This window comes from Oreochromis aureus, linkage group 4 (assembly GCF_013358895.1).
Source record: "Oreochromis aureus strain Israel breed Guangdong linkage group 4, ZZ_aureus, whole genome shotgun sequence".
In the NCBI taxonomy this organism is placed as follows: domain Eukaryota; kingdom Metazoa; phylum Chordata; class Actinopteri; order Cichliformes; family Cichlidae; genus Oreochromis; species Oreochromis aureus.
In genome coordinates this window covers 27,934,974-27,962,387 of record NC_052945.1, presented here as the reverse complement: position 1 = coordinate 27,962,387, position 27,414 = coordinate 27,934,974, and the positions used below count along the sequence as shown (strand labels likewise).

Below are 27,414 nucleotides of genomic sequence, written 5' to 3'. Positions count from 1 at the left end.
TGTGCAGGTTAAAGTCAGCTTTAAATAAACACCTCTAAATGTAGCAATGCAAAACAGAAAGAAGCAGCATGGTGGTGGTTTTTTTAAAACTTTTAAAACTGCTCTTTAAAAAAAGTGTCTGTTTAAGGAATAATATAAAGGAATGTAACGACTATATGAAATGGATTTTCTTTTATGTCTCAGTGATGTTTTAGTGCATCACTAACCATATATCTGTTTAGGTTCATCTCATCTCACATCAACCTGATGGATTTTTCTTTGTATTAATATAGAAACTGATCAAAAAGTAAGAAACAGAAGCAGAATGAAAGCACCACAGAGTCGTACATTCACAAACATATTCATGTGCGTACACATTCACACATTGTTTATGATTTGTTTTTCTGCTTGTCTCAGTTTTATTTATGATTTGTGGCATATAGACAACTCATTCTGTGCACCTTGTCTCAGCTACATTAACTGTACTATGTTTGTCATCGATTGCTTTCTGCACAGCCAAACATAAACACCAAGAAGAAAACAAGCGAACTACTGGAATACAGGACTAAAAGGAAGAAATTACATCATGACGCATAATAGACCCGTCCGACTGGACACCCCAGTGCTGCTGGGATGATGGTGGGAATGCACAGATCTATCAAAGAAAACAAACAGACGGGGCATCACACGGCACGAAGTTTCAGCGATTTTCTTTTGTGTAAAAATGTTTAAATAAATCATGAACCACATTTCTGAGCCACTCTCAGCCCCTGTTTACCGTGGTCACTGATATGTAGGAATACCCTTTTGATAAAGGAGTAGGACTCACAGAGTTGAGTCTGAGAAATTTGATTTTTAAAGTTACTGCAAACTGTAATCATTAAAAGTATTCTTTTTTTTTTTAAATAAACAAACTGAATACCTTAAAAAACTGCCATGTTATATTATAGAGATGATAAGAAAATGTGCTAACATGCAGGATGCTTGTTGAGGTGGAGAAGGCTGGCAAACTTGTCCTTTAAAGGTTCATAAACCTTACATTTTTAATATAGCCTACTAGGGACATCTAGTGGCCAAAACGTGTCAAATCTGTTTCATGAGTTACGTGAATGATTCCTAATTTAATACAACAGACAAGGCTTTAGAAAAGAGCACACTCAGCAGAATGATATTCATTTTTATTCCGTTTTAACTCTACAGGTGGAGAAAAATGACAGAATTACAGAGATATTCTTGAAGGTGCAGTTAGGAAAGAAAGTAAATCCACATGCTGGTGTTTGGTTTCTTCCAGTCTGATCCGTCTGCCACACTTTTAGACAATTTGCTTTGCAGCAAAGAAAAAGCCGAGCTCAGAGGTGGCAATGCAAGAAAAAAGGCAGCTCTGGTGCGCAGTCAGCTGTAGCCTCTAATAGGGGATTGGTCCATAGTAGGCAGTGTAGGCGGCGATGATGCCGTTTATGTCCATCATGTGCTCACAAGCCACGTTGGCCTCACACACTTCTCTCAGACTGAATGGAGAAGAGAGGACACACACACACACACACACACACACACACACACACGGTTACTTATGATGTTTCATACCTTCATGACAACTTCCATATCTAACGCAACCCTATTAAAAATAAAAATATGTCTAAAAACATGCAGCAGTAAGGTTTGTAGAAAAGGTGTGAGATACCTCTCCAGCTGTACCAAGGATAACTGTCCAGCAGCTCTCTTCTGCCTCACCACCGTGGAGGCCTGCTCCCTCTCCACAAACAACCCTGCACATCACAGTCATAATACATCTGTCAACCTGCTGTTCTTAATGAAATTAATAAAAAAAAAGATCAATATAGCATAAAAACAAAAAAAGTCATACAAACAAAACAAAAAACAACAAACAAACAAAAAAGAAGAGTATGCAAAAAGTCATTCATCATTCTTGGTATATCATTTCACTCATGCAGTCTCTGAAAGTTCAAACCCCTTCTCCATTAAACTCTGGAAGAATAAACTGATATTAATCATACCCTCCTCAGCAGGGTTGTCACCAGCAGGCTGAGGGTCGGTGGCAGCATCTATCAAACAGGAGGGGAAAAATAAGAACGATAACAAACTAACTTTAAAAAACAAATTTAGTTCAAAGGTTTAAGGTTAAAAAATTACATTGCAATGATAAAAACAGTATTTCACAGTTAAAAAAAGTATTAATTCTTGCAAATATTGCTACAGCTCTTACCTGAAGCGACACAGATAACTACCAAGAAGCAGAGAGCCAGGATAGCCACGGTCTTCATCTTTTCTTTCTTTGTCAGCCTTCAGTTTAAGGGAAAATGACCCGAGCTGTATCACTCACTTCTCTCTGTCTTTCCTTCTCTTAGACATATATATGTAAAAACACTCGGTTTATAGATGTAGCCCTTGTGTGACATGGATATGTGATTGGTTAGGGAATCATGTATCACACACCCACACAGATGCAGAAATACACACCTCTGCAAAAATGAAGTATATATATATATATATATGTAAAAAAAAAGAAAGAAAAAGGCATCCACACTCACAGCGTTGCAGAATAAGCAGTCCAAAAGGTGGGTAATGTTTTAAAGCATAGGTGAGGAGCCACGAATATATGCCACTGGATGGATCTTTCAATCAACATTATTTTGCACCTTCATTTGACCTACTTACCAGATTGGTGTTAAGAATCACAGTTTCCTTTTCCTCATCTTTGCAAAATTTGCAGTCATCTCTGTTAAAATAAAAAACAAACAAAAAGAACAAAAGCAGACAAAAACAGACAGGATGAAATCAAATCACTGTCACCGATATCACATCATACTTAGTGGTAGTAATATAAAATTTAATGAACTCTTTCAGGAAAGCTGCTCGAACAGGTCAGACTTTTAAAGCGCCCACACACTTGTACATTTAGTTCAGTAAGTGCATGAGGCAGAGAAAAACCATGGCTTACTCACTAAAAAGGAAAAACCACTGTCCCACATTATGCTGCATTATTTTAATCTGAGGGCTTTCTTTTTATTGCAAACCACAGTGATTTCCTACATAAAGAAAGTGACATTTAGAAACAGCCATGTTTGTCTGAAGCTTTGTAGAAGGGCCATTTAAATGTGCAAAGATATTTTTATCACAACAAGTGGGTGGTTCGCCAGTTAAGCAGAGGGAAGCTGCATGATGTCGAGTGGAACATGTCATTTGATTTTTAATTAAAACACGACTTCCCACAAGCAAAGTGCCTAATACTCTCATGCCACTCCTAAAATGTAATCCTTTTGTGGGGTACACATCAAACATCTTTTGTTTCAAGCAGACACTGCAGGATTACCTGTGGTTCAGCAGCTCCTCTCTTGATGTCATACAATATTAGCAGGGTGGGCAGAACATTCACACTGTTGGGGGATCCTCATATGCCAGGGTTATAGTTGTGCGTTGGTGCTATCATAGCTTTGCAGAGCAGATCTACATGCGGTAGCTCTGTATGGTCACTAGGGGGCAGTGTGAAAAATATGTGGCATAACCTGTAAGAGGTGAAAGTCATTTGAAAAAGTGTTAAAATCAATGAACACTGTCTGCTGTAGGCATTGTCTGTGTTTCTCACACTGCTTTTTTGATTTTTTTTAATGTTCTGCATGTCTTCCTCTTTGTGGTGATCTACCATTCCAGTTTAACTAACTTTTCAATAAATATTCATCCTACACATAGCATCATCACAACTTGGCTGTGTTTTGTTCTAAGGTGTGAAAAAAAGAAGGCAACCAAACCAAAAACAAGGTATGGGTCCTCACCAGGGGTCAAGGGTGAAACCACAATGAGGTTTTGCTTGGTGTCTGAGGAACTGGTGGGACTTGAACCTGCTGGGTACCATGACTGGAATCACTGAGAACCTACACAGATGTTATGCAATGTTAGGTTTTTTTTTTATTATTGCATGCAAGCACTTGGCATTGTTTACTTACCAAAATTATGTGCTCTGCAACACGAGTGCAGAACCAACAATCCTACATCAAATTAGCCTTCAGCTTCAACACAGGCAAACAGAGCCTTCTTTAACTGGTCTCAGCTGTGCTGGCTTGTTACCTGCTGACTGTCTTCAGCTGTTGGTGTTCCATACTAAACGGTTCACTACCTAGAACCTTCAGGGAAGTTGTACCTGGAAAACCTTTTTAGTTTTCATCCACTCTCTTCCAAACCGTTTACCACAGGCTAACTTCAACGAGTCCCAGCGTTGGCACCAGACCAGGTGATCTGGATAGGAAAACAGCTTTGACAGGGGGCATTTGAGTCAAGTCACTCTGCTATTACATAAAATTGAAAAAGAAAATGTGTTTCCACTAACACTTGCAATGCATAATTACAAACATGCACACATAGTGCACTCACAGAGACCACAGTTACAAAAGTGGTCCACATGTCTTAAGAGCTAGAGAGAAAGAGTGTCTGGGTGCAGAAGTCGATCACTGAGCTCACCACACACTAGGACAGCTGACTGTGAGCGCACGATATCGTTAACATTGCAGCTTTTGAGAAGGTCACAACTCAAATAATACAACTAGCTGCACAAGCTGATGAATAACATGTTGTTAGTTTCAAAGAAGCATGAGGGATACGTCCTAAATCTGACTTGCACAGGCCCATCCACTCAGAGTCGTCTTCAGTCATACCACTTACCACAACTGCTGCAGAAACGATAGTAGTTAACTGAATTTAACTGAATAATTAACTAACAGTTTTTAATTAATTAAAAGCTGAGCTTGCACTTCAGTAACTTATCAGCAATGTGTTTGTTTTTCACATCCTTTGCAACCAATGGCAGCTGTTTTCCATCTGTGAACTAGAGCCTTTTTGATCAAATCTTGGTATTTGGCTTTCTTCAGGTGGTGAGAGATAACTAACCCACCCTCCCAGGTCATTTCAAGTTCAGTTATTAAGATTTTTTTGTGCTTCAGGACCGTAGAATCAAGTTTAATCGGAGGAAGGTCGTAAAGGCCTTTCTGTCTTCCTCAGGTCAACTCGCATTTTTCCAGTCACAAGTTTAGAGGACGGCTTTGATCTGTTGTTTCTTGGCTTTGACCCTCTGTAGGCCGTCTGTGTCCACTTGCACATAAGGACCATATCGTGCCTCCAGCTGTAACAGCTGTTTTAAGAGATCTGGTCGTGGTACCCTGGATTTCCTCCAAGGTTAGCGATCACATGGTAGTTTAATGGTGTACTAGAAATCATAATGTCAATGCTCTACTGAATACCGTCCCAGTAACACAAACATATCATTTTTATTTCCAAAGCTGAGCCTTTCAAGTTCACTTTGTGACATGGATGCACTTTGTTGCCATTTCTAACTAGAGATTTTGAAGCTGGACCGGTCCGGACAGTAGTAGAGCATATAGGTTGTAATTTCACAGTCTGGGTCAATGCTGGTGCCTTTTGTCTCGTTTCAGTGACAGGCTACAAGGATTTACCCTCATGACAATTTTAATTATACACTTTCGTGGCCATGTGGCAGCACAGACAGACAAACATCCAGTATAACTGTCATTTTATGTCTACGGCATTTTGACATCTGCCATGTGCTGAGCTGTCCTTGTGTCTGTCTGCACATGTGCAGTACATTCTTCTTAAGACTGCAAGAGACCAGACACCGACTGTGCATGCTGAAATCATAATGTAACTCCTCAACAAGTCAGTTGTGTAACAACACATTCAGTCAGGTTCTTTAGAGCTTTTTAGATACTTGTACTTGATTTCTTCCCATTTTACTGCACTATGTACTTCTGCTCCATTACATTACTGTAATTTGCTTGTAGAAGAACTCACAAGATTAACATTTTACCTCTAAACCATGTGACAAATACTAGAATAACCAAGTGGTTTCCAGTATTTATAGACTGTTTGTGTCAAAGTGGCTTCTTACATTTATATAATTTCCTTGGGGATTAATAAAGTATTCTAATTCTTGACACGTGTCTCATATTTATGGGCTGTTAACAGTTTTATCAGAGAGACATTTACTCTCTAAACCTCTCATATACTTTAATATTTCCATGTAAAGAACAAAGAATATCCAATATATAACAAATAAGCATAAAATTCTACAAAGGACAGACATTTGTGGAAGGACTTTCATTGATTGTCTAACTGTCCCTTATATGCAGGATCCTGGCCACTAAGTTGTCAACCAATTAACTTCCCTAATGCTTCTTAAGCACTCGCAAATATTGTTATATTACATGTAACATCTGGCATATATTGAAAAACACTGAGAATCCCCAAAATTCTCACAAACTCATGTGGCATGCAAACTGCAAAAACAGGATTAAGACCAAACCCATTAAAAGTCATTTTATTTGTTTATTGACAGCATAAGTAAGTGGAGATTGTAAGAAATGGTTAGCGGAAAGTGAGCCAAACGCTTCAGTTGAGCATATCCCGTAAAGCTCATAAATGCTGGGATCATGCAGTAATACTTGATAAAAGTCATCCTGAGATTACACAAGAAACAGGCTGTAAATTTCTACATGAGTATAATGATGGGCTGCTGTGTGATTTGAGCCACACTGACTGGAAGTTCTGGTGTTTATATAGAAAAACAGTTTTCTTGCCAAAAGAGCCCACAAAAACAATTACATAAATTATCTAAAAACTGATGATATGTGGACTAAAGGACCAGATGATAATGACACTTTTGCATGTGAGGTCCAGCTTAGTATCGGCGAGTCACAGCAGGCCGCCGTGGTTGACTTCCAGCGCTAAAGTATCTGTTGTAGGCCTGCTGGACGCCGTGGCGATAGGCATAGTAGCGGCAGGGGGAGTAGTCCTCGCAGATCTCTGCGCGTCTTTCTGCTGGAGACTTCATTGTCCTGGGAAATAAAACAAGAAGGTTTTCAAGATGAAGAAAAGTAGAGAAAGTGTAAACAGAAATGAGTTTAAAAAGAAAGGTTTTGTTGCTTTTCTGATTGATTTGCTTTCATCCTGCACTCCAGGCTCTGTGTTTGTGTCCGTGGATGCTTGAAGCACATGTAGATGTTTAATGGTCCAGTTAGGCTTTGTCTTAATGAGCCACAGTGCTGTATATGTATGGCAAGCATGCATTTTCTGTGGGTTTGTGGTTTTAAACATGCATGAGATAAAGTGCTCTGCATTGCATGCCTGCCCGCGGTTTTAGGTTTTACCTCCCGAAGTTGTAACTGCCGAAGCCATTCCCTCTGGATGGGATGTATACGTTGCCTCTCTGTGGTGGGATGAAGGAGTTGGCTCGGTTTGGAGGCACAAACAAATCTGAAACCACAAAACTTTACTAGTGGGAAGATTTGATTTCAATCAGCATCTGGCATGCTGGTCATGCAGCGGATCAGGTGAAACAAGGGCTGAGGGCGCGTTAGTGAAGAGTAAAATGAGGATTAAATACATCATATTTGTTAGAATGGCATGCATGTTTTTCCAGAACCGAGAAACAACATTTTAATCACCTTCAACGGATTCTGTGCTTTCATGAGACTCTACGGGAAAAACATGGAATCGGGTTAATCATAAATGATGAATGTCTGTTTAAACTTTGTTATATTGCAGGTTATGAATAAATAATGGCTGCCAAGTGATAGCAAAGTGAGGGCGTCTGGGAGGATCTATACCATAGCAGACGCAGAGGGAGACTGCAGCACAGAGTGCCAGAAGACGAAGAAGGCTCCTCATCCTGGGGTTTCTTTATCTGCCTGCCTGCTGGAAAAAAAGCAGACAAGTATTTTTGGTCAGTCGTGGTAGCGCTGAAGTAAGAGTTAGATAGGCAGTAGGGAAAACATAGAAAAAAATGAGACAAAATGAGGCAAAGGGAAGGGGGTAGAACACGGGTTTTGCATTTTGAATCTGTGGGTAAACAGACGAGAACCTCAAGCTGGGGTAGAAAGTGACAACATTTCTGTGGGTTTTGTGCAGATAAACAACCAATATATTAAAAACCAATTAAAAAAGGTCTCTGTGCATGCTGGCACAGTGCTGCAGATTTTTTTTCTCAATGGAACAAACACAAAACCAAAGATATGAGTCAAAAAGTCTTTTCACTGTGCTGGCCTTAGGTTGAGGCCAATCTGCACCACGCGATGAAACCTCAGGTTGCAAGGAAGAACCGTAAGAGAATAGCTGTGGCCGAGGAGCTGCTTAACAGCCAGCAAATGAACAGACTGGAATTATGAAGCTGAGGGTGTACGCTCGCACCGCACGTGTCTACATGTAAACACTCAACGTGTAAGTGTGAGTGACCTGAGGTAAGGTGAGTGCCACCTGTATAAACAGCAGTGCCAGATGTCTGCAGAAAAGCTTTCATCCCCACGTTCTGTTTGTGGGATTTGGATGGAGCGCTTGTTTCGGCAGCGCTCTTTTTCACCATCAATAGCAGCTTTCATTATACATTCAGAAGCACACACACACACACACTGACACATGATCCCCTCAGGCATATTTGTCTGCAGTGTAAGCCAGACCCACAGTGGGCACAGAAACAGCGAGCCTGGGGCCTAAAGTTCAAAAAGCGTCTCCCAGTGACTGGCAAAGATAGCTAAGTGAGCGTGAGTGTGTGTGTGTGTGTGTGTGTGTGTCTGTGTGTGTGTCTGTGTGAGGTGCTGACAAGAGTGTCTACAGAGTTTAATGCCTGTCTGAGTCTCAACAGGGGTCCAAGTGAATTCCTAGCTTCCTTCCCTGCAGACAGAATGTGCACACATCATTGGAAAAAGCCAAAGAACCAAGATGAGGGTGCACATTAAAAACTCTTTAACAAAAAGAGAAGGGCCACAGGCCTACTTTTCTATTTTCATTTGCAGATAAATTAAAAAAAAAGAAGTAAAGTACTATAAAAATAGTCACAAAATAAAAGTTATGTTTGCCTGATTGTGTCCAAAACTCAAAACTTCTCCTACTTTTCACCTGCAAAGAGTTTTAAGAGATCATTTGCTGTAATTTACTTACCTTGAAGGAAAATTATGGAGTGAAGTTTTGGAAACTGTCTCAGTACTTTCTCCTCAGGAACATTTCCTAATTCCTCACGGCAAAGCTTTTTATACTCATCTCTGTCCCCCCACCCCTTCATTTTTCTGTCTCCATCCACCTCCCTTTTAGCCCTCGCAATTTCTCCTCCCTTCCCTTACTATCACCCCCCCACCCACCCACCCACCTTTTTTTCTACCAGTTAATCAGACCGGGGTATTAGCTCACTCTCTCCTCAACTCCTACGCTTTTACCGAAATAAACAGAACTGTAGGTGATGGAAGGAGAACCGGAGAAAAACAAGCCGGGGGTAAACAGAGAGACAGAGAAGAGGGTGAGGGAAAGGGTGGCACGGTGACAGCTAAGCTGCTTCATAGCAGATACATGACAATATTTGCCACTGTTTGCTAGCATGCCTGCATGATATGAGAGATAACAAAAAAGTTCAGACATAACATGAAATGGTTACAGATTTTGACCTAAATATGTCTCTGAGAGCACAGAAATAGCACATACGACAGTGCTGGGCTTTAATTTAAATCTTCCCGTTGCCAAGCACATTTTTAATAAAGGGTTTAAAGGAGAAGCGTTTATGATTGTGGTCGGCAATAACTGTAACTCCTCTTTTCAGCAACCATAAAAGAAGTCCACTGTGTAAACAGATAATAAGTGACACTGAAGTAAAGCACAACTTGAGTAAAAGTCATTGTTTCCCTGTGGAGAAGTCTGAATAAAAAGAAATAAAACCCCACATATATCAATCAATGTGTGTGCCCTTAAATCGGCTCACTGTAGTGTGAGCCATTTGGTGGGTTTGGATCCTTAAAGTAATAAAGTGAGTAGGTTGTAATCGAGAGCAGACTGGAGATGTTTCAAGGGAATTTTCATGAAAGGAAGCTATTGTATAATAGTGGAAGGGGTTTTCCATCAGAAGGAGAACATGTCACAGCTCTGGGTTAGTGCGAGAGTGTAAGGTATCACACATAAATTTAGTAGAAGTTAAAGACCTTGAGTTTTAAGAAAACATGGATGTTCCCTTTCATTGTTATGAAAACAGTGCAAAGCATTTTGCTGTAAAAAGGACACCAACACAGATCTGCCAAAACTGCAGTTCCTCAAAGTGGCCACTTGAAGCTGGCTCCAGTGTTAAAATGCTAACCTTTACTGCAGAAAAAAGCATGTTCATGAAAACATGTCTTGGTCTCTATATTCAGTTTCACCCTGCTAACAAGTGTGCATTAATTTATTTTACATATTGCCTGTTTTAATATTGTTAAAACTCAAATTTTGCTTCATTATCTAGTCACTCAAACAGACCTGTATATAAAAGATGGTCATAGCAACCATGTTGTCACCCACTGCTTTTGAACTCTGGATTTTGAAGGTGCTCTTCCCATCACGATGTCGGAGTTTCGAAGACAGAAATTCCATATTTGAAAGCTGGAATGTTCGGGGGTGTCCAAATTCATAGGCTGCATCCTCCTGAGGACCCCGCCTTCGCGGTCTACGTGTGGCGGGTCCTCCAAAAGCCGGGTTGGCCGGAAGTGAGCGGCTGTGAAGTTGGACGGTCTAGCCTTCAGGTTTGCATCACCACTGTCTTGGTGGAGTTTAATAAACTCAGCCGTCTGCTCCTTGCTATCTAAAACATAACAGGACACTGGCGTAAATTCTCGATCATCTCACACTTCTGTTTAATCAGTTTTCTGTTTGACATTTATTCAGCTGTGATCTCAGCCAAACCGATTTACTCACGAACAAATAAAACACTGAAAAAAGCCAAACAATAACATTTTTAAGTTATCTAAGTGACTTATATACCATGTTTAACCTGAGTAGCCAAAGACAGCTCTGGGTCTGAAAACAATGTGCCAGGAGTTCGCTGTTCCGGCCCCGGCTAGCTATCGAGCTGGTGGGTAACAGACATCTCCGAAAATGTCGAAGCACTTTTGCAAATATGTGATGTCTTGATAAACCGAGCAGATATTTAAAGTTTACACAGCTACTGAAAATATCTTAAAAGTTTATTTTGTGACCCAGAAAGAGTAATAAGGGTAATATTAAAACTAAGTAGCTGCCACCATTGTTGTAAACTGGAATTGGCTGGGCCGCGCTATAAATTCTGGGATATGCAGGGCCACGAAGGATAGACCCGACCCAGCCTTCAAATCTGGGGAGAAGGAAGACACATTTGTTGGAGGAGTCTACAAATTGGACAGACTTTGTCGAGTCGCTGTGATGTAATTGGGCTACAAATGCGGCATCAGGAGGATGCAGCCTATGAATTTGGACACCCCGTTCGTGTATTAGCTAATGCTAGCAAGCTAGGTTAGCACGCTGCATGTCGCACAGATGTAAACAAATTGTTGTTATGTAACAAATGAATGAAGCACAAGAATTTTACTCATCAAAATTAACACACAATAATCTGTGATGGTCTGCATCACGCAGTCAGCCGTGATACTAAACACAGTCGTGACAAAGGGATTCAGTTCAGTGATTAGCTGAGGTGCGGCTTAGCACTACCGATTAGCTCTAACTTTAAACACTGGGACACTTGTCAGTCCAAGTAGCCGCGACCCTAAATCCAGAATCCAAATGGATGAATCAGTTGTTGTGAAGGACACTATCCACACAGGTAAACCTTTTTTGTACCAGGCTGAAAACAAGATTATTAATTTTCTAAAGTTGGACATTTTCACATGGGACTCAATTGGATTGGACTCATTTTAGGAATCAGAAGCTTTTTTTTGGCACTTCTGCAATTACTTTATTTTTCAGCCACACAGGCAGCCACTTGACTGGACCTCTCCACTGGGCTTGTGGTATTGGCACCTTTTGGAGTATTTTTAATGCAATTATCTGGTAAAGAATGTGGCCTACTGTGAGGATAATTACACTAGCAGCCCATCCGAAAAGTTGTTGCTTCAGTTTCAGTGGGTGGAAATCTAGTGTTTAAGTATTTTATAGCAGTTTGTTTGAACACGCCAAGCTAATCAGTAGGTATCTTTGTTAATTTGATGTACCTGTACAGCTTGCAGTGCTGCTTCTAACCAGCCTTTTTGTCTGGCTCCAAAAAGACACCAAGGGCCAATGGAGACCACTACCTAATGGGTGACTTCACTGTGGCCTCACATTGCATCTTTTATATAGCGTATGATCCTATAATCATATAGTTAACACCTGTTCAAGTTCAGCTCAGTCATATTTAAAGCAGGAGCAGGATTTAAACTGATATACAGTGGGCTGGCCAATTTATTAAGAACGGATCATATCTTCCGAAGCATGCATGCATAAGTCGCACTTCATCAGACAACTCTCCAAAGGCACTTACATTAAAGTTAACATTGCAGTCACACAATGCCCCTATAGTGCCTATCTGAGAGTTATGTAACACCACCATCACATTTGACTCAGCCAGAGCTCTCTGTGAATAGCTGAGCTAGAATCCGCCCTCACCAATGATAAACAAATCCAAACAGGAGGTCAGCCTGTGCCAGGAACCAGTGCGGCTCAGACAGACAGATAAACATTAAGACAGACATAAAGATAGAGATAAGAAGAGGAGGGGTGCTTGGGTTCAAAAAAGCAGAAAGAGAGAAACTGAGTCAGATGGTGCAGGGACAGAGAAAGCACATGTTGCTGTGGTTGGATGTTTTTGGCACTTTGTCTGCAGACACATGCAGTGATGTGGTCATATTAGGCTGTTAACTGTGGAACCGCTGAGCTGCAGCTCCGATCTCTTTCCACACGCAGATACCGACACAAACGAGGGGAACAAAAGTGAATGAGAGGGATTTCTCGTTACTCCTCATATTTTTAGTTGTTTGCATGTTAAGGGGGGGATTTGGAGATTATGGAGGTTTGCTAGTCTAAATTTGCTCTTAAATTTGGAGACGGGCAAGAGAAGATCAGATGGGTGATTGAGACAAGGCGGAGAGGAAAAAAGCTGTCAGATGTTCTCTTTTTTTGTTCCAGTCAAGCCATCCCAGTGTTTTTTCTCTGATAACTGATAATCCTGTGGTACTTTTCCCTCTTCTTATCTCACTCTCTTTTCTGCAAGTTCGTGTCCTGACCTGTCACCTCCTTGGTCAAATCAGGGCACAACAACAACAACATCAACAACAACAAAACACACACTATCTATCTCCAGAGAAATATTTAAATTGCATGTTAGGAGAGCCAGAATCATGTTTTTATAAGCAGTGAAGTGTGCCAGAGACCCAGACGCACAAAAACTGGAAAAACAGGATGGGAGTCAACTGGTGGGACTGGTGCATGACTGCTGTGAGTAATACGGTTCACCTGTATGGCACATCTGTGCTTGAACTGGCGATAGTTGGAATTAAATGTGGTTTTAATGAAATTGAGTAGGAGGGAGACACAGAACAAGCTTGAGGGAGGAAAATTACTGCATCAGACTCAGTTGATTCTGAACATATGATAGCAAGAGACATGTCCGTGCAAGGCGTGCAGGAAACTGGTGGGAGGAAGGAGGAAAGAATGAAAGCTTGGCCGAAGGAAATTGAAATGAAAAAAAAAATTAGATTAAATGAAAGAATGAGCGTGGAGTTCATAATTAAGAGACGGCCACAAATGTGTACGCTAACCAAATCATGTCTGCATAAACACATATTGTAACCTATTTGGGCAGGGTTGCATTTCCCTCAGTGGGCGAGCAGGTGAACCTCAGGCTGCTCTGCGGCTCGCTCGGTCAGAGCGGGCAGAGCGCAGGCAAACACTCGCTCCATATTTTTTCCCTGCTATTTTTACCCTTTCCTTCCTTAATGGGCATTGCTGTGATTCACTTTACGTTCTGTTTGAAAACAGTAGACACATTAAGGAGTGAGTGACTCACACTGAGTCAATGAAAACATCATGTGATGTAAGCTCATTCCCCGGCCCTACCCGTGGGATGGTTGAGGGATCCGGCCAGACTGGATGAAGGACAGACATTAGTCAGGGCTGTCCTCCTCTGATGGCTGTGAATTTTGCCATGTGAACGTCAACAAAACTTTCTACGGATTTATTGATGTTGCATAATACCGACATCCAGCAGGGCACACACAACTTCAGGCGTGTCAGTTTTTACTGATGAGATATACATATATATATATATATATATACATATATAAATTTGTAGCCTCTGTTATGGACAGAATCACAACATATTTACAAAATACAGTGCACACATACAGTTCAGGATCCTGAACCAGCCTCAGAGATCTTGATCCATCAGCATGCCCTGCCTCTATATGCGGTAAAAAAAAAAGAAAAAGTCATTAATATAACATTTTCCTTGCAGCACTGACTTGAATTTAGGTTTAGTATACGGCTGTCATAAAAAATAGGGGAATCCCAAAGCAATAAAAAAATAATGAAAAATAAGGCACTGGTGGAGAAAGCTGACTTCTTAAAGTCATAGGACTGCATAGTGCTGGCTGGTTTTTCAGCTTTTTTGGAAAAGCCCTCACATGTTTTGGTGCATCTGAATGTCTGTATGGATGTGAAGAAGGAGAAAGTAGCGGGTTATGGACGGGGAGGGTGAAGTGTTTGTTTGTTTTAAAGGACTTACCCCTGCCTTACCATTACTATACATTCAGCGGGCACTTCATTAGGTACACTTTGCAGGTAGAGGTTGGACCCACTTTGGCTTCAATCGGATAGGTGTGATATTAAAGGGATGGACATAACAAACCTGAGGGGGGCTGTGGTGTTGGCACTATGGGGTTCAAAGTGTGACAAACTTTCTCCTCATCATTATGTCACCACCAGGCTGAACCACAAGGCAGGCTGGATCCATGCTTTCATGTTGTTTGTGCCAAATGACTCCATCCGAATGTTCATCATACCAGGCAGGTCACAACCTGCTTATTGTCCAATTTTGGTGAGTCTTTTTGAATTATAGCCTCAGTTTCCTGTTCTTAGCTGGCAGGAGCATCACCCAGTGTGGTCTTCTGCTGCTGTAGCTCATCTGCCCTCGAGGTTCAAAATGCCTAAATGCACTGAGTTGTTGCCATGTGACTGGATGATTAGCCCTTACCCTTTATGCAACAGCCCTGCTCCCCTCCTGAAACCTGAAGTATAAAAACTATATACACCAGCTGCTTTCTTGAACCTCTGTCAGCATGCTTCATGGGATATTTACAGTAGACTGTTGTTTTTCTCATATTAATGCTTAACAAAGAACCAAATGAGCATATTCCCCTAAATGTCTTTGAATTTCACCTTTGCATCTCTACAAATTACCCATTAGCTAAAAAGCTAATCATAGGTTCTGACTTTCCTTTCCTGCACCTGCCTATATCTGTGATGCCAACCAGTGCTAATGATGAAGACAGTGTAATTGCATGATGCATTTCTCTGTCTAAATCAGTATTTAAGGTGGGCTTCAGGGTTGCAAATTGCAAATGAGGCATGATATTTATGCTCTCATCATCAGAATGTCCTTCTCTCAAACACTGAAATCACTGTTTAACTCCAAAACAAAAGTCATGTTTCTTGCGTCAAGCTAAAAGGGGGAGAAATGAGAGACAGCATGGGGAATGCTGGTGTCTTAGCTCTTTCCCTTCATCTCCTGTAATCTCTCAGTCCTGCAGCTGACCTCTTATTGCAGGGAGATGACATAAGTACGCACAACTCCAATTAGGAAATAGTTTACCTTGATACCAGAGCATAGCATCAGGTTGAGTCCTGCATATTTTGGGGCTTTAATCTCTAGTGAGGGGTCGGTTTCACAGATAGTTGCATAACAGGCTTTTCTTTGTGTACCTTGGAAAAAAAACACTTGGGGAAAAAAAGGCTATGTGTTAGCTTTGGTGTTAAATTTACTGCACACAGGCTAAATTGTTTAAGTAAGTCTTGTTAATAAAAGGGGGTCAAACAAGGAGACTTTGCTGCATGCTTGTGTGCATCTAACTGTGTGGGAGTGTATGTTTCTGTTTCTGCATAGCTGTGCATAATCTGCGTCTATTTCTCATAAGAGCACCATCCAGCTTTTTCCCTTTTATGTGCTGTTTACTTTAGTATCCCACTCCACCAGAAACACACACTCTGCCGTGGAGCCAAGTCCAGCAAACAGACCTGCGGGGTTTATGACCAGCATCCACCCAACCTGCGAAGAAGTTCACACGTAAATCCACCGAATGTCAGACACCACAAAGCGATCGCAGACTGTGGCTCTGTAAACAATGTGAGGGAATGGCATGAGCATTTTGCCCTGTGCAGTCTGCCATGGAGGAATTTTCTCAACCAAGATGCGACAGTGATTGTTATGCATGACCACGAACGCCCTAAGTGCAACAATCTGCTCGGCATCTCTTAAGTAACAAGCAGCAACTTCTCTTGTTTCATCTTTCTGCCTCTTTCCTCCTGCTTCTACCTGCCTTTTTTGCAGTCACACATTCCACTTCTCTTACACACTTTTCTTATCAGGTTATCTGCCTTTTTTTTTTTTTTTTTTTAAATGTCAAACGGTCCCAGTTGCCACTGTTGCCCTGCATCCTCCTCTTGGCTCTGTGTTCCTGCTAATTATCCAAAGCTGAATTCTTGGACTGTACATTGCTACATGTGGGGTTCTGAAATAGAACTTTACACATGACCTTCAAGCTGTCCCCCATCAATCAAAGTATATAACTATGCAGAAACTTTCATATGAAATGTTTGGGAATGTTTGTAGGCCTAGAGACCTGTTGGTGATCCCTGGGCAACCTCCCGTTGTTAGGGAAAAACAGGGTTCCCGACTTGGTTGGTGAGTGATTGCTCGCTGTCTCAGGGTGAAAACAGTCACAAAAAGGTGCAGTTGCTTTTGTCGCTAGCAGACTGCTGCAGATATTTATTCATTTTAATGCACCACATAGGACTAGACTGATTTCATTATATTTTTCAAACTAAGTTGGCTATTGCAGAAACGCTCAAACAGAGCTTCAGAAACCAGTGGATGGTTTCAAAGTAGTTACAGCCGTCTTTTACATCCTCTTTGTCCTGAAACCAATTTGTTTCAAAACATACAACTTTTACTCTGAAAGTAACATCTCAGGTTCTGGTTTGCATCACGCTCTTCACAGTTTTACTACAGCTAAGTGAATTTTTGCTGCGTGTTTACAGATATGTTGGTATCTTCCATGTAAACTATGATGGTGGCAATCTGCTACTCACCAAAGCAGTTGCAATTAGGTTTTTGGTACAGCACCATGTATGGAACCAATTTGCATAGAAACGGCAAGCAACCTCCCATAACCACTTGCCAACGTGATGGTTACAGACTGGTCTCTAGGCCTGCGTGACTGGGACTAACATGTGCTTTTTAGGTGGTCGCAGATCAATCTCTATAATTAATCGCTGTTGCCTGTGTTCATGTGACGGCACCATACTATCATAGCAATTTGTTATCTTGCTTCCTTCTATTGCTGTACTTTTTCTTTTATTCACCCTCTGATATTTCAGCTTCATTTGATTGCCTGATTTTGTTAGGCACGCTCTCTCATTCTCCTCGCCAGTAGCTTTGTGTCTGCTGCGCTCTCTTTATCTGTCCTTTTCACCCCAGCTTTCTATCTTTTCTCTTTCCCTTTGTGGCAGTAAGGCTCGGTTACTGTAATCACATGTATGCAGCCACTAACACAACAGGCCAAGCAGTAAACCAGTACTTCATCTGCAAAGGACTTGTGACACGCATGCAGCTACTGGCACAAAGGGTCGAGGACCCATAGCTGGACCTAACAACCTCTGCGGGTTCTTTCAGATGTTCCTCTAGCTGTTGTCTTATTTTACATGGACACGCTCAGTGAGGAAAAGTGTACAGCTTCATACGGACTGTGTCCACAAATAAGGACATGCACTGATAAAATGTACCTCGTTGTAAGTGTGAGTATTGAGCAACACATGCTGCAGACATGACATCAGGGTTTAGAACTAATAACAGCTCCTTAAAACCTGAGTTTTTGTGATTTCAGATGCTGATTTAACTTGCTGCACTTCAAAATGTTCTCATTCACCAAAGTAAGCAAACTGCAGAGTGTGTACTTTGGACTTTTACATTGTTAGAGGGCAGCTTCCTGTGAAGTACTTAAATAAAGCCTTGGGATTTCTTAAAATTATTATTATTTTTAATTGAAATAAATTCTAAAATCATGACATCACAATGAGCCACAGATGTCTGAGTTTGGTGCCATCTGGCAAAGGTTAGTGTGCTCACAATCACAGTGAACTAATCTGGTAAACATGAGCTAGTAAGCTAAAGTAATCCAGAGAGAGATTGTTCTAGCAAGCAGTGCCAAACCCACAAGCTTGTCATTTTTCTGTCTGGGGATAGGATAAGGGGGGGGAAGTAATTTGTTCTAATAATACTGTTAACGAAAAAGCCTCTAAAAGTTTTACTTCCACCATCAAAGCTTAATGTACAAATATTCGCCATAGAAGAGCCTTGGTTGAGGTCTTGTGTTGTGTCAGGAGTCAGGATGTCTAGCATTACAAAATTACCTTTAACAAAGAAGCAGGTTCAGAGACCTGAAATATGAAGCAAGAATAGGGGCTTGGCGAGGTAACTTCAGGTTTGACCCTGAGCTTTCAGCGTTATGAAGGTGGTGAAAGATGATACTTCGTCTTGGTAACTCATATGGCAGACCTAACTTGCTGCAGAGCTGATATATTTCATATAAGGGATCAGCCATTCTTGGAAGAGCCCTCAGATCTCTGTGCACAGGCAGCAGGAGGGTCTGAAGTTTTTGTCTTTCTTTGAAGAGCATCAGTTAGAAAAACAGTGTGAGGAATGGCTGTGTGGGAAGTAGGGCTGTGGGGGGCACAGCATAAACTCAAAATGCAGCTTTATAACTGTCAGATGAGAAAATAAACAAAGTCCAAAACACAACCTGAAAACAAAAACCAGGGAACATGGAGCAGGGCCCTGTTTCAGAAAGCCGGTTTAGAAAACTCAGAGTTAAAAATGATACTCAGGGTTGAGTAACCCCGAACTGTCCAACTCGGAATATTCGGTTTCAGAAAGGCTGATAACAATTAGTTCAATCAACGCGGAGTTGCTTTAACCCCAAGTTAAGCACGCGCATAAAGCCCTGATTAGTGGAGCACAGATTAAGCGAGTCACCATGGAGACGGAGGGAAAGAAGGCACGGCCAATGTATTTTACAGCGCTTGAGGCCGAAATTCTGATGGCAGCATATGCCGATAACATGCAAATTTTGCGGAAAAAAAGTACACAGCCTCAGCTGCAAAAGAAAGGGAGCATGCATGGCAATACATAGCCGACAGAGTCAATGCGTGAGTGTTAATTTAAAAATTGATCTAGGATTTCCACCCATTTAACACGTTATTTTATTATATTTCATTTTATTTTTATTTTATACATTTTATTTTGTGATATGATGTGAGCGCATGTGCAACCCAACAGGCCCCAAACGTTCCTGGCAGCAAGTAAAAATGAAATATAAAAATGTAGAGGAAGAGGGTCCAGCCACTTCTCCAACAAACCTTTCCTCAGTAAGATGTTCAGCACTGATTTACAACCAACCTAAGTAGGCATGTACTATGAATGTCAATGCTATTTTCTGTGTTTCAATAGCTCCCTGTAAAGCAGCTGTACAAGACCTATTTGATCAAGAAAATAAAAAATGCTTTTTGAAATGGAACACTTCAAGCAGCAGAATGGAATGTGAGTGCCATCTATACAGCCAATCACGCCTGGGAACCCTGAAAATAAATGTAAAATCTAAGTAGTAGTGTTAAAATCTCCCAATTCTTTTAATCTTTGGGCTGAAGGAAGGACAATACTCGGTGTATAAATGCTCAATCAACAATCATTTATTTCCATACAATTCAACACTTTTGAGCATAAAACCATCATGATGGGGAGACCTGCCTGCAGAGGGTCACAGCAAGTCTCAAAATGGTGACGGGTTACTCAGCTTCTTATAGCCTCTAGTGGCCCCCACCTAGTCGTAAAAGCCTAAACATTCACATTCTTTCTCTCACACGGCGCCTAAGTTATGACCTCGGCTCCCTGTCTTTCTGCTCTCTGTAAAGGTGGGGGTATGGAATGTGGTCTGTCTCTTCTGCTATCAGAACAACAAGGCCTTCTGCACCCAACATTCTCTTCATGATTCAGCAGTATGCAATGTCAAGAAACCATGTAACACGTTCAACAGTGTCGAATAATACAGGTCAATCCAATAGATCTAATGATTTTCACACTCTTTTTTAGGTCAGAAGTATAATGCAAACTAAAACTACATACTGATCACACACTCTATATTAAGGGGTATAATATGATCTACAGCAGTATCATAATTCAACTACTTTGATTACATATATATGGTAACATATGATAACAGAATAATCTCACTGTAGTTCAAGTATCACCACATCATGAATTAAGTTTTGTTCATCCTGATACCTGCAATTTTGTGGAATCCTCTTTGATAAATCTTGTGGGTCTATGACCGGGGAACACCACAAACAAGTACAGGAGACGTTTCAGTGCAACTGTAACATTCCTGACTGCCCGACAGACGGTAGCCTTGGAAACGTGCTCAGCGTCACCAATATTATACAGAAAGCTCCCGTTTGCAAAAAAAAAACGAAGTGCAATACAAATAATATGTACAGAACTGAGAGAATGTCCGCGATGTGTCACATGAGCAATATAAGGCCTGAGGATGTTATTCAAATAAATTATGGATTGTGCTGAAAAACGGTAACGTTCACACAGAAAATCATCTGGAAATGATAAAATGTCCAAACGCGCTCTAATCACTCTCTCCCGGCGGAGAGCTCTGTGGAGAATTTGGGCTTCAACATCTACTGGCTCTTCAAGGAAGGGGCACGCCATGTCTGACACTTCCTACAGTCAGGTTTCCGACAAAGAGGCGGAGAAGGTCAGGGTTAGTTGAAGTAAACCTGCTAGGGGGCAGGTTAGCTTCACGGAGTGTGTCGTCATAGTAACTCACTCAGAATTAATCTAAACTTGCTTTGTGAAACCGAAAACCCAGAGTTTTCGTTAACTCAGGGTATACTTACTCAGAGTTTGCACTAAACCGGCTTTCTGAAACAGGGCCCAGGTGAGCACACAGCACTGAGGGACAACACGACACGGAGACAGTTTATACACAAGATAATGAGGCTATGGGGAAAACAGGTGGGAGACACAGCAGGAACAAATCAGGGATAGCAAAACAAGGGGAAGTTAAATAAAATACAAACCACACGAGACCGCCAAAATAAAACAGGAAATCAACTGCACCAAAACAAAGACTTAGACATTCAAATTTAACATGGAAAGAGAGAAAGACAACCAATCGTGAGCACAAGGAAATCCAAACAACATTAAGGGAAAACCATGAACATAAACTACTTCCCAAAACCCCAAAAGGTATAATCAACTCTCAAAACTCTGAATCCAACACTGAGGGACCATAATAGAGAATCGTAGGAGGAGCTTTGCTGCAAGCAAGTTTTCATTTTAAAAAAATCTTTAATAGAGACATTATGTTAAAACAGCACAGCTTTCTCTTTCCTTGCTCACCATTTAAGAGGCTGCAGCTGAAAGAATAAGACAAAAGTGATGTTATGCACATCAAACAACAGAACTTGTTCGTTTAACATGTAAATCATAGCAGATCCATTTACTTCATGTCCTAACAAAAGAGCTACAACTGACAAGTCTGTTAACACAGTCACAGCAGTGGTAGTAGTAGTGCTTGGTTTAATTTAACCTGTTAATTTCTTAAAAATGTTTTTATATTGTTTTATATTATGGTTTGAGTTTCTTGGCAGAGCCACTCTGCTGCCTTTAGATTTATCCGTGTCTGTGATTGGTCACATGCTGTCAACGCCTCCTCTTTCACACGAATGCAGTCGCAGCTTCATAGATCAGGAAACTCTGGGTTGAATTATTGACTTGAGAACAACCTTCGTGTGACTGCTGAGCCAGATACTAAGGTAAGTGAAGCCAGGAAAGGACGATACACACTGGGTGTGTAGCACTTGCTTTGTGCTTCAGAAGTTGCAGAAGAAAAATGCAGCTCCTCCTGCAGCCACTTGAGGCTGGATCCAAAAGTGAGCTCAGTCCCCACAGACTCGACCAACTTTAGAGATGAAATGAACATGTTTGCACCATGTTATTAAAATATGATTTGGGTTTCTACAGCTCATTTATTTCATTATAACATTTCATTATATGAGGGTGATTTAAAAAAACAAAACAAAATACAAATTTAAACTTCATTAAGGGTTTAAGTTTTGTATTTTTAGTGGTGGAGGGCTTTAAGTGAAGGGAGGGTGCTCACTGTGCCGCTGGCTACCCGTCTGGCTTGAACTCAGTTAAACTTAAAGCACAGAACTTTTTAATGTGAATCAATCTGCAATAAAGTTATGTGACATATATGCCTGAGCTTTTCTGATGTAAAGAGAAAATGAATGGAAAACATTCGTTTTTGAAAGCTGGGATCGTAGTCAACATGAGCAATATTTGTCTATCTAACTATTCACGTTGCTACAAGATGAGTCATGAGGTCTATACCCCTGGTTTCCTGTGTAGGTAGCGCTCTCCAGTCTCTCTGAGCTGTGGCTGAATGTTAGGCTTCTTTTATAATAAACACCAACATGGGTGGACGGTGTGCACTTCACTTTATTTATTCTGTCCAAGGCACATGCAGTGTTCAGTAGTCAGCCAAACCATAAACAGCAGCATGTCGAAACCAAACTTTTGCAAGAAGCTTTAACACGGAGCTGAAATGTTGCACATAAAATGATAAAGTGCTATAACTGATAATGAAATAATTGCCCCTGATGCATCTATCAGCGTGTGAGTGATAGTAAAAAAAGTACTTGGGGTCTTGTAGTCTTAAGAAGTACTTGCATGCTCACTAAGAGAAGAGAATACACTTTGTAAGTACCTGTCTATTTACCATTTACAGTGCCACAGTACATATTATAATCCATATCAATGCACAGCTTTATCTATGCATGTATTTATAAGTAAAGTAAGCATAGCTCAGATCCCCTGTGCACTGTTTACAAAGTGTAGATATTATTGTGCAGAGGAGTGCAAGTTCAGCCTGTCCACAAAACCACTTTATTTATTCATAGCTGACTGTGGTATGCATGAAAAATGTATAATGCTGAGCTTTGACCAAAAATGCAGCAGTGAGAAACTTTATTAATCTGTCCTCTTTAACCTCCCCTGAAACTAGAAGTGGTTTTCACCTGCCTGCTGTGCTGAACGGAGGGACTCTCTGAGTGAAGTCCATATGCCCCCTACTGGTGGAAGAGAGTAATTACCAGTACACAAATGTGACTCTTATCTTCCTGTGTATTTTCAGAGCGCATAAATAAAACAGATGTAATACAAAGAGCTAGTTGATTGAACTGCAGCTGAGTGAGTGAGCTCACCTGCTGGTTCTGCAAATCCTCAGTTAAACCTTTATTTACTTAGTGTTTCCTCTCTCCAGTATTTCTTTTAAAATAAGAAAGCCACCAAGTGATCGCCATGAGAACCTTTATTTTCGACTGATTTGTGTGAGTGCTGCAAAAACCCAGTTCCCACACAGTACCAATATGGACGTTTCTCCTTCTGAATTGTCTTCTGAGACTATTCCTCAGAGTCTTTGTATGTCTCTGGACTTTTATGCTATTAGACTCAATGAGTGCCTCGCTGTTAGTCTGTCTCTCCGGAGCTTTCCTGACCTCTGCCTGACTGCCTGAGAGCTGCCTGCTAGGACTAGTAATGAGATATTAGCACTGACAGCGGTATCTGGGGTGGGGTGGAAAGTGCTATTCCCTCTTCTCTTCTCCTCTTTTCTCTTCTCCTGGAGCACCATTGCAAAAGTTTTTTGCCTCTCCCTCTCAAAGGGAATCGCAGCATCTCTTTCTCATATTTTCCTTTACACCTCTTTTCTTTGTTCAGTCTTTCCCTCTCTGCCCAAGCCTGCCTCGCCTTTCTCCTTAATTTTCTGTACATTTTCTTTCTCACAATATATTCTTTTTTGCTCCCATCCTTCTGCGTATTGCTGCAATTTGAGTGAAGGAGAAGTTCTAATCCATATGTAACCATAAATACTGGAGCAAAAATGTGTCTGGCTCTTTGATGTGTGGTGTAAATATGCAAATAAATGTCCCCAGTGGACACATTTGTGGAATAGAGTAATACAGGATGGATGGCCTGATGTAAAAGGTCCCGGCATTTTAAAAATAATTTAATATTAGATTGTGGAGTTGCATTTTTCACTTTAGACGACCAAAATACTCTGTGGGGAGTTGGCAGGAACAGATTTGATAAAACCATAAGCAAAACTCCCACACTGAAGGAAACACAGGGCTGCTTGGAGCCACCTTTTCAGTGTCATTATGTAGGTGAGACAGTAATCTCAGCTGCTGCTGAAAATTTGTTGAATGTCAGTAGTTCACACTGCAGCAGAAAACAGGCTGCAGAGCTGCCTCAGATGTCTTCCTGCCTTCTCTGAGATTCAAAAAATACATGTTAATATCCTCTAGTAATCAAGTGTCAGCAAATATTTGGTTGACACTCCAACATAGAGTAGCACAAATTGAATTCAGGTAACAAACACCATATGGGCAGAAGTATTTGGACACACACACATTACACCTGCAGCAGCTCCACTGGTATTAATATGGATATGCTCTCCCTTCTTGTTGCAGCTATAAAAGCTTCTACTCTTCTGAGAAGTCTTTCTACTAGATTTCCGAGGGCGACTTTCCCCCCCGGATTCATCCAATCTCAGTTCTATTTCATCACAAAGATCTTTGATGGGGCTGAGGTCAAGACTGTGTCAAGTTCTTCCATCAACCTCATCCAATCTTGCCTTTATGGACCTTGTTTTGTGCAGTGGGGCACAAGGATGTTAGAACAGAAAATTGACTTCCCTAAACTATCTCCCTTACTTCTAAGTTGGGAGTAAAGAATAGTCCAAAATGTCTTGGTAAGAGGCAGCATTAAGATTTCTTTTCACTGAAAGTAAGGTGCCTCGGCGAACCCCAGAAATACAACCTCATTGCATTAGTGAATTCACTGACTGTTAGGCAGAATTATATATAATCTTCGGGGTAATCAGGGGAGTGGAAAGAGCTGTGGAAATGAGACACTGGTGTAATCAAGGCAATCAGGACAAGGCAAAAGGGGACGAAGTTAAACTCTAAGTAGATGGACAAACTCCATAAAAACAAACTGATGTTATATAACAAGAACCAAAGGCTCAAAATGCTAAGCCGTAAACTGGGACCAAACTTTAATGATGAACAAACTGTTTTATGTTGGAGTGTGTCAATATTTTGTATTTCTATACCAGCCAAATAAAATGGTATAATTTTGTTATTTTTGTATGACGGCGTTCTAGTTTTAGTTTCTGGGTGATGACGAGCAGTAGTAGTATTAGTATTTTAAATATAAGGGTAGTTTTGGCTGCCCCATTATTTCCCGAGGGGTCACCACAGCAGATGGAGCCACATATTAGATTTGGTTCAGACTTTATACCACATGCCCTTCCTGGTGCAACCCTCCCATTTACTCTTGGTTTGGACCCCCTGAGGCTCTTTGTATTTCTACCCCATATTGAACCGGTTATTTTTAACATGTAAGGCAAATTCTTTAACCACCTTTAGGGTTTTTTTAATATATAGTGCTAATATTGTTTTGGATTTGGTTTTCAGATAAGATCCCCACTTTAAACAGCTTTATGACTTGACAACAAGAGATGTTATCAGAGCTGCTGAGTTGGAGAAGGACCATACCAAATGTGCTTTTCAGGGTCACTGGGTTTATTTTCCTGCAGCTCTGTTTTAGAGCCACAGCATGGAGTTGATTTTATAATCTTGCAGCAGTTCACAACATATAGACTCTATAATGTGTATACCTCAGCCTCCTGGGTTTTAATTACTGCCTAAAAGCAACCATCACGGCCATCACATTGTTGCAGATTCCGTTAAGTATTAATGAGTACATTACCACACTGTGGGTTGGAAATGGGATGTTTAGCTAGCCGGGGGGTGAATACGGCCTTGTGCACACATGGTTCTGAATAATGAAAGTGAACAGATTGTGAATTTATGGGCTACAACTGAAGACATAAACATATAAATACTCTTCAATCTCGTTCATTAGCAGTGCATCAAGCTATGTGGCAGAAAGCGGCACTGTAAGCCGTCCAAACGTGCATGGTTGTTGAGCATTCATGTGTGACCGAGAGCAAGGAGGCAGATGCAAGCTCATGCACGCAAACATGTGTGGAAATGATTATTAATGAATCACAACATCTGCTTACTCACGAACCCCCCTCCCAAAAAAAAAAAACTCCATAATTTTTTATCCATTAAAAAAAAATGTGGCTTTAATAAATTCCTTTTCACCCCAACCCAGAAATGAGTGCCGCATTCATCAGGGCTGCAGGCAAAGAGGAAACACAGGAAGCATGTGATGCAAAATGAAGCCGCAGGAAAACAGCTCTTCACATTGCGTGTGATAAACACGACCATGTGACGCTGCAGAATGTAAAATCACGTCAGCTCAGAGGGCTAATTTCCCCTCCGTTGGACTGCCATAGTAGTGTGAAGCCTCTGAACACTTGCTACACTGAGTGACCTTTCCCTTCCTTACTTCTCCCCTGTTCAACTCGCCTCTCCTACTTTCATCTCTTATTCTACATTCAAACACACACAATCCATTTTCTGTCTGTTCTACCCTTTTGCTCCCACCTTGCCCCCCCCTTCTCTCGGTTGCTTTCTGCGCGTGAATTGATTTTCCAGGCAGTGTTGATCTTTGGTTTGAGATGTGTGTGATATGCAGGCAGTGAGGAATCCAATTACAGCAAAGGCATTCGTTCTCCTGATGTGCTGGGCCTCCTAACACACAGAGACACACGGTTTCCTTGAATGCAACCCTTATATTTCTGCTGCGGTGCAATGTGTGCGTACTGAAATTGACTCACATGGTGTCTGCCTTTTCTTAAAAAAATTCATGTGTTTGTGCTGAGGTATGGTAGCTTACATACACACTGTAACAGACTGCTGTAAAAAATGCAGAAACTGTTCTTGGTGATGTTCTGACGCTGAATCTAACCAAGGGACAGCCACGGGGGCTGAAAAATTAAGGTAATGGCCAAAATGGACATTGCTGTTCCACCTAATCTTATTTTATAATCAGGCTAGAGATCAGCCACATATGAAGTACAAAGGTGGAGGAGGCGAGAACTCAAATGCCATTTAGGCAAATGTTAATTGTACCTTCAGACTCAAAATATCAAGGTCCATACCTTTGTTTTATGGTCTGACAATTGGTCACCTTCACCAAAGAAACCTCATCTCCTGAACTGAAGTCACATTAAAATGTTAATAAACTTGCATTTATTCCTGACATTGTCACAATTACTTATTTTCAGACATTTCATCCTTTCTCCTGGGAGTCAGCTAAGCAACCACAGCTAGTGATAAGCTACCACGCAT

The 27,414-nt window shown here is 41.1% G+C and overlaps 2 protein-coding genes and 1 long non-coding RNA gene across 6 annotated transcripts; 1 reads left to right on the top strand and 2 right to left on the bottom strand.

Moving 5' to 3' along the window:
* Positions 1-1,141: 1,141 nt before the first annotated feature.
* On the bottom strand, positions 1,142-4,088 carry LOC116327153 (bone gamma-carboxyglutamate (gla) protein). 2 transcript variants are annotated; one of them, XM_039611494.1, is made up of 8 exons: positions 3,942-4,088; positions 3,771-3,869; positions 3,311-3,503; positions 2,656-2,716; positions 2,204-2,340; positions 1,995-2,042; positions 1,661-1,745; positions 1,142-1,487 (listed from the first exon to the last, which is right to left on the bottom strand). In XM_039611494.1, the coding sequence occupies exons 5-8, from the start codon at positions 2,259-2,261 to the stop codon at positions 1,385-1,387; spliced, it is 294 nt and encodes a 97-aa protein (XP_039467428.1). In that variant the 5' UTR covers positions 2,262-2,340; positions 2,656-2,716; positions 3,311-3,503; positions 3,771-3,869; positions 3,942-4,088; the 3' UTR covers positions 1,142-1,384. The 2 variants fall into 2 exon arrangements, with proteins under 2 accessions (XP_039467428.1, XP_031604517.1); XM_031748657.2 differs by having other exon boundaries at positions 2,204-2,280.
* A 2,218-nt stretch (positions 4,089-6,306) lies between these two features.
* On the bottom strand, positions 6,307-9,077 carry LOC116327150 (matrix Gla protein). 2 transcript variants are annotated; one of them, XM_031748652.2, is made up of 5 exons: positions 8,938-9,077; positions 7,611-7,698; positions 7,449-7,478; positions 7,152-7,257; positions 6,307-6,839 (listed from the first exon to the last, which is right to left on the bottom strand). In XM_031748652.2, the coding sequence occupies exons 2-5, from the start codon at positions 7,669-7,671 to the stop codon at positions 6,683-6,685; spliced, it is 354 nt and encodes a 117-aa protein (XP_031604512.1). In that variant the 5' UTR covers positions 7,672-7,698; positions 8,938-9,077; the 3' UTR covers positions 6,307-6,682. The 2 variants fall into 2 exon arrangements, with proteins under 2 accessions (XP_031604512.1, XP_031604513.1); XM_031748653.2 differs by having other exon boundaries at positions 7,611-7,695; positions 8,938-9,056.
* A 2,369-nt stretch (positions 9,078-11,446) lies between these two features.
* Positions 11,447-16,563, top strand: LOC120439736. Of its 2 annotated transcripts, none has more exons than XR_005612709.1 (3): positions 11,447-11,590; positions 14,728-14,839; positions 15,995-16,563. It is a non-coding gene; the product is annotated as an uncharacterized LOC120439736 (long non-coding RNA). The 2 variants fall into 2 exon arrangements; XR_005612708.1 differs by having other exon boundaries at positions 15,979-16,563.
* Positions 16,564-27,414: the final 10,851 nt, after the last annotated feature.

What these genes read in the sequence shown, in the direction of transcription:
- LOC116327153 (XM_039611494.1), bottom strand. Translation starts at nt 2,261, where the DNA reads ATGAAGACCGTGGCTATCCTGGCTCTCTGCTTCTTGGTAGTTATCTGT. An exon ending in TGACAACCCTGCTGAGGAGG is followed by an intron (nt 1,746 to 1,994) that starts GTATGATTAATA and finishes TGTGATGTGCAG; the next exon opens with GGTTGTTTGTGGAGAGGGAG. An exon ending in TCCTTGGTACAGCTGGAGAG is followed by an intron (nt 1,488 to 1,660) that starts GTATCTCACACC and finishes TTCTCCATTCAG; the next exon opens with TCTGAGAGAAGTGTGTGAGG.
- LOC116327150 (XM_031748652.2), bottom strand. Translation starts at nt 7,671, where the DNA reads ATGAGGAGCCTTCTTCGTCTTCTGGCACTCTGTGCTGCAGTCTCCCTC. An exon ending in CTCCCTCTGCGTCTGCTATG is followed by an intron (nt 7,479 to 7,610) that starts GTATAGATCCTC and finishes TTTTTCCCGTAG; the next exon opens with AGTCTCATGAAAGCACAGAA. An exon ending in AAGCACAGAATCCGTTGAAG is followed by an intron (nt 7,258 to 7,448) that starts GTGATTAAAATG and finishes TTGTGGTTTCAG; the next exon opens with ATTTGTTTGTGCCTCCAAAC.